At 37.1% G+C, this 7,169-nt stretch overlaps 1 protein-coding gene across 1 annotated transcript; it reads left to right on the plus strand.

The window, feature by feature from the left end:
- The first annotated feature begins 4,861 nt into the window (after positions 1–4,861).
- Positions 4,862–6,956, plus strand: LOC132029432 (peroxidase 5-like). Its single transcript, XM_059418706.1, has 2 exons — positions 4,862–5,232; positions 6,009–6,956. The coding sequence occupies exons 1-2, from the start codon at positions 4,948–4,950 to the stop codon at positions 6,783–6,785; spliced, it is 1,062 nt and encodes a 353-aa protein (XP_059274689.1). The 5' UTR covers positions 4,862–4,947; the 3' UTR covers positions 6,786–6,956.
- Positions 6,957–7,169: the final 213 nt, after the last annotated feature.

Below are 7,169 nucleotides of genomic sequence, written 5' to 3' on the forward strand. Positions count from 1 at the left end.
CTATTAATTTATGAAAGTACAATAGTGACCTGAATAATTTTTTTAAATCATTCATATTTTCTGTGAGTGTGCAAAATTATTCTATTTATTATCCAAGGACCCTGAGTAATTAAATAAATTATGGGAGGTCAAAAATCAGGTGTCAACAGTTACGTTCATGATTCAGGACTTAGAAACCAAGACGGGAAGTGTTGAGATTAGAAAATTTGTCCCAGAACGGTAATTGTACGTGTTAGGTCAATTGTACGGGTTGTACGTTATTGTACGGGCCATACTTTTAGGGCGTACATTGCATGGGAAAATCGGAGGTCACTGGAATTTTCCAATCGGGGTACGGGATAGATGTATGGGGTGTACATCACTGTACGGGATGTACTTTTGTCCCGTAGAAGTCATGCAAAAAATCACCATAACTGGATTTTGACAATCCAGGTACGGGCTACAAGTACGGGATGTACTTTGAGCCCGTACTTTCCCCGCTTGAGCAAATAGTATAAATACGTGGGTTTAGTTTTATTTCCACTTTTCACAATCTCAAGCCCTAGCACGAAGTTCTCATCTTCCCACCAGTAGAATACATCAAGGTATGCCTATTCTAAGCATCTCAAGTGAATTCTAACATATATTCATGAATATTAAATAAGGGTTCATCATTCCTACCCTAGAATTTTCAAGAAACCCTATCTAAAGGATTCAAGACTAAGGCTCTTGGGATTCTTCTCAAGTTCAGACCATTAGTTACAAGTTTTGGAGCATTAACAGGTATGTAGGGTTTCTATCTACGTGTGAGAACAATATTGTTCTTCCCCACGCTACGTTCTTCCAAGATTATATGAAAGTTTATCAAAAACTAGAGTTCTATACATGTTCATGATAACCCTAAGTACATGTACCATGATATACCATGTTTGTATGATTACTTAGTTATTGTGTTCTTGATACTCCATTTTGGTTATTGAGAATCTGTCTGTAATCCATGAAAACCCATGCTTTGCATCCCATGGGTTCTTAAATGCAAGATATGAACTATTATGTCTATTTTCATGAAATTCTACACGCTTCCATGTTCTCATACAAGTTATACTATGTATCTATCTTCATGTTATATTACAATCACGAATCATGTTTAAAATCAGGATTATATAATTCATGGGCTAGTAAGCCAAATATATCCATGTTCATGTTTTGGGAGTTGCACAGATTACCAAGAAGGCTCAGATAGCCTGAAACTCCGTATGCTAGCGTAGGATAAGGATCGCTCCGCCCAGTTAGGACGATACCTTCATGTTTACCCATTGCGGGTTATTGGATCCATTCATGTTCATGTCATGTCTTGTACCCCGGCAAGGTACAGGATAAGGGTGTCAAGTGGGCCGAGGCCGGGCCATTTAAACGTAGGCCATAGGGGGCCGGGTCGGGGCGCGGCCGGGCGTAAGTTGGGGGGCGGGGTGAGGTATGGGCCAAAGCCGTAAGTTAGGGGGCCGGGTCGGGGCCGGGCTTGGAGAGGGAAAAGGGTGTCCAGCCTAGCCCACCCCGGATAGGGGCTACACCTCAGGCTAACCGGGCCGGGCCGGGTTATAGTTAGTGGGCCGGGCTTTTTTTTTTTTTTTTTTTTTTTTAATTTCTAATACAAAAATAGACATTTACATTTACTAATAATAATAAAATTAACATTTACATCTAATTATAAAATTGCTAAATTAAAAAAAAGTTTAGTCATCATCAAATTCAAAAAGCTAGCCGTTGTATATTTAAAAAACTAGTCGTTGCTAATTTTATTTGAACCCCTAAATTTATGAATAACTTCACTTTGGTCATAATTTCAAACTATAAATACCCTTCCTTCTTCTTCATTTTCACATAATTCTTCCACAATTCTCTCTTTATCTAAATTTGTTATTCAACTAGTGTACATTACTTCACCTCCACCTTCTCCTCGAGTTCGAAGATCAACTTCAAGTGCGGTGTGGATGCATTTTGAGCGAGTAAATGAGGAACATGTTAAATGTCAATATTGTGGTGACATATATCTCCACAAGTCCGGAGCGTCGGGTATTAGCCTATTAGGGGGTGGGGGTGGAGGGGATACCGGTGTGTTGCGTAGACACTTGTGAAAAGGCATGAAATTGAACTGAATGATTTATCAAAGGTATATTTTGTTGAGATAAGTACTATCACAATCTAATAGATACTATATACTGAAAATGTATCAAAGGTATATTTGTTGAGAAAACAAGATTGTCTAGCTTTAAAATACAATTTTAAAGAAAACTAAAGTGCTCCGTAAAAAGAGACTCCTAATTTATTGGGATACAATGTTTTAAAATACTTATTATTAGTAATAAATGTAGTACTTATCTTTTTTTATTTTTTTTTGAAGTGGGCCGGGCGGGGCGGTGCCCGGTGGGCCATCACCGGACTCGGTGGGCCGGGGCGGTGGGGAACATCCCTTTGTCCGGCCCAACCCCCTAATAAAGCCCACCTAGCGCAGTGCCTTACACATCTTAGTGGGTCTGGGTCGGGCCGGTGGTGGGCGGGGTTTACCGAGCCGGGTTCGGGCTGGCCCGGCCTACTTGACACCCTTAGTATAGGATGGCTTAGCTAGTTGGGCAGAGATCAGATGCCGCGTTCTCACGTGGTGGTTACATGTCGGTTATACTAAGGCTCTCCCACTTAAAATGTTTTACTCATGCTATACATACATACATACATATACATACATACATATACATATACATACATACATATACATACACATACATACATACATATATATAGTATGTGCATGTCAGATGATACTCATGTTCATGTCCAGCTTACAGTTTCAGTTCTATTATTTCATGTGCCATGCATTATTTCATTCAATTGTTTTACATAACAGTACAATTCAAGTGTACTGATGTCCCCTTTATTTGCCCGGGGGCCTGTATTTCACGATGCAGATTTACTAGATGACAGATCGGCACGTTAGGACTTTTGCTCGTATCAGCTTTTGGTGAGCCCCATACTATTCAAGGTGTTGTCCTTATTTATATTTATTTCAGTTATGCTGTTAAGGTATGCCAGGGGCCTTGTCCTGTAAATAGTTTAGCAGTCAGACCCATGTCAAAGGTTTCATAGACTAGTCACTTATGTTATGTCAGATATTCGGAGTTATATAGCCATTTTGGCTCAGCACTATCATGTTTATTCAGACTAATTCTGCTTCATGTTTTAAACAAGTATTTTCATTACTATTATGAGATTCCATGATTATTCAGACTACCAATGTTTTATATTATATTCCGCATTAGCTCATGGCCCATGTTGATTCAACAAGCCATCTGGTTCACTCGGTCACATGCAGCAAGGCACCGAGTGTCGTGTTACGCCCAGGCCATGGTTCGAGGCGTGACATTATTGTCCATTATGAGACACGATTCAAGGGTTTGTGCTGGTAGATTATCACCTATAAAAGGAGCCCACATCAGTGTTAGAGTGCATCCAATTCTAGCTAACAATTTACACTTACGTATACAAGAAAATTATACTACCTTTACTTACCTTTTGTACCGGATTCCCAAAGTGCTCTTCAAGGCTGAAGTGTTCATCCGGAGTCGTCCTCATTAAGTGTATTCCAAAAATCCAAATAGTGTAGGAGCTTGCTTGGCTACGACATTTTCTTTCTTGCAGAATAAGTCTACAGAGCCAGCTTGCAAAAGGTTAAGTTGCATAAAAAAGGTTAAGATCATCAAACTTCTGACATTTGGAGAGTTAAATAAAACTAATGCCCCGTCACCGTCAGTTGCATAAAAAAATGGTATCATACAAAGCTGGTATCAGTTAGTGGAGACCATGTAATAACCTTGATATATCATGCAAAGCTTGATACCAATTGGTGGAGAGAATGAGATCACGTAACATTTTATTAATTAATTAAAGAAGCAGAAAATTTCAAAGTCAGGACATATGAAGAATATTATTCTTTTTAAAATGCACATATGAATGTATGTACATTTCGAGTAGTTACATCGATCCTAACCTCAGTGGGATTTATAACCCAAATTATTCCTTTTTGTGTTTTCCTTTTCTGATTATGTCCTTTCTTTGTTTTACTAAGCTATTCATTATCTCAAAAACACGAGTTGAAGGACATTGAATAAATTAAATTGCATATATTCTTTTTCTTCCTTAGGTTTTAAAGTATTGCAACAACCAAAGTGAAGCAATAAAATTTTATTTTGATATCAAGTTATCAACTTCTAAAATGAAGTTCTATTTTTCTAGTTTTGGACTGTTATTTTTCTTATATTCTTACTTAATAGGTGGATGTCGTTTTATTTGTTATTTCTTAGAATTAAAATTTTCAACTAAATATATACGAGATTACTACTCTAAAGAAAAAGAAGGAGAACAAAAATAAATTATTGACGAGATCAATTATAAAAAGTATTTAACATACTTTGCATATCAAAAAGTTATAAAATTTGACTTTAAATTAAAATATATATATATATGAACGTTTTTTCCTTTAATAAAGCTTAAAGCTTCTCATTAAAATTTAAAGTCTTTTATTGGCTTCCAATCCAGTGTCCGGTATCCTCATTTGGGTCCAGACTAATCCGGAGTCGCGCCGCGTAAAATCCATTTAAGGGGAATGCGCTCCCTAACTGGATTTTTTTCATATTCAAGACTCGAATCCTAGACCTATGGTTAAGGACTTAAGGGTGGAGGGACTCTATCCATTCCCACCACAACCCTGTTGGTATTATAATTTAAAGTCAGAACATGAAGTTGTGATATTATTCTTTTTTTATGGCTTTGAACTTGTATACCACTAACTAACAAGCTCCGCGGATTTATTTTGTAAATTAAAACTTCCACCATGTTAATGTTGCCTATAAAAGCCCTTGGAACTATCAACTTATATGCAATCATTTGTGCAAGAAAAGGAAAGAAGGCAACAAAATGAATTCCTTCAAGGGTTCTAATAAGCTTGTAGCATTAGCTCTACTATTTTGTCTGATTCTTTCTTTTTCTGTATTTGCTGAGGCTTCACTGCCCAGGTTATTAAAACATAAGCTCAAACCCAAACCCAAACCCAAAAAGTCAATAGTTGGTGTTGGGTTTTATTCAAGAACATGTCCACCTGCTGAGGCTATTATAAGAAAAGCTGTATTCAAAGCTGTTTTGATGAATCCTAGTTTTGCTGCTGGTCTTATTCGCATGCATTTCCATGACTGCTTTATCAGGGTATACTGCTTTTATTGTCGCTTTGTTTCTTTTTAGCATTTCATTAATTTGTTTTTCTTACTTTCCCTCATCTTTTATAAGCTTCCATGCAGATCTAGTGGAAAATAAGGCAAAGTGAAAAAAAAAATTATATAGGTCAGATGCGTATGCACTTTGGATTTAATGGATTCAACTGAACTCATCATTTTTTACACATATTATCAATATATAAGTAAAAAATAACTAAAATGTTAAAAAGATTAAATTTTAGATGTACAATGTTTAGTTGTAAAACTTTAAGACGTTGGATCTATCAAGTATAAGGATTGAATCCGTCTTTCATGATATAGGCGATATGAATTAGTTAGAAATATGTTTATATCATGTTAATATATTTACTCTAGGTCGGACGTTTTCTAGGAACCTTTTAGCCATGTTAGAGAATTACATAAAATATAGTGAAATTCTAGTAGTACTATTTTATTTGTTTAGTATAATGCTGGTCTAAAATTATTTTGAGCCTAGGGTACTATATCAGAAACACTCTCTCTGCCTCGCAAAGGTAAGAGTAAGGTATGCGTACATCCTACCCTCCCCAGACCCCACTTGTGGAATTACACTTAATATGTTGTTGTTGTTGGTCTAAAATGAGTTTAAACGGAGGCACATGGTCCCTGAGGATTTATATAGCCGGTTCCAACTTGCTTGAGGTTGAGGGTGGTAGTTGTTTTTAAGTGCTAGCTATTAATTTCTTGAATGCTAACATGCTGTCGGGGTGGTTAATTTTATGTTTGTAGGGCTGTGATGGTTCAGTGTTGCTGGATTCGGTTAAAGGAAAGGAAACAGCTGAGAAGGATAGTCCCATTAACAACCCAAGCCTTCGAGGCTTTGAGGTTATTGATGAAGCAAAAGTATTACTGGAAAAACTATGTCCGCGCACAGTTTCGTGCGCGGACATTCTTGCCTATGCTGCCAGAGATAGCGCCCTGTTCGCTGGCGGCATAAACTATGCTCTACCAGGAGGACGTCGCGATGGTCGTGTCTCGTTGAGCTCTGAAGTCATCCAGAACCTTCCACCACCTTTCTTCAATGCCAATCAACTTCAAGACAACTTTAAAAGAAAAGGATTGTCACTTGATGAAATGGTAACTCTATCAGGGGCTCACTCCTTTGGTATCACACATTGCTCTTCATTTTCTAATAGGCTTTATGGTTTCAATTCTACACATCCTCAAGATCCTTCACTTGATCCTAGATATGCTTCATTCTTGAAACACAAGTGTCCTAGACCAATTAGTGACACCCTAGTTGATCCAACGGTGAATCTTGATGTTACAACCCCTAAACACCTTGACAACAAGTATTATCTCAATTTGAAGTACCATAGGGGATTGCTGACTTCTGATCAAACATTGTTTGAAAGTCCTTTAACTTCTAAGTTGGTGATGAATAACGTTAAGCATGGATCGACTTGGGGACGTAAGTTTGCTGCTGCAATGGTTCATATGGGTTCCATTGATATCCTCACTGGTAAAAAGGGGGAGATCAGGAAGAATTGCCATTTCGTCAACTAATTTAATTGGCTTCATTTATTGTATGTTAAAATTTCTGTGAGATTTTGAAGTCTTTTCTTTCTTATTCCTACTACATTGTGATGATTGTTAAATGTAATGTAAGTACCAGTTGTATCATTCCATATGCTTACCAAAAGAGAACACTTTAAAGGAGCCGTTTGGTCATGAGAATTATTCTTTTTTTTACGGGAATAGTATTTCACTTTATTCTAATGGCAATGTTTGGTTACAAATTTCCAAATCCAACTTGGAGTCAGATTCCAACTTTGGAAAAGTGTTCCAAATCTATTTTCCAAGTCCATCTTCATAAATTCCAAATAAAGAGCTTTTTTCTCTCAGTTGCAAACAATTTTAAATAAAGTAAAAATATATTTGGAATCTATG

The sequence above is a fragment of the Lycium ferocissimum genome, chromosome 9 (genome assembly GCF_029784015.1).
Source record: "Lycium ferocissimum isolate CSIRO_LF1 chromosome 9, AGI_CSIRO_Lferr_CH_V1, whole genome shotgun sequence".
Taxonomy (NCBI): domain Eukaryota; kingdom Viridiplantae; phylum Streptophyta; class Magnoliopsida; order Solanales; family Solanaceae; genus Lycium; species Lycium ferocissimum.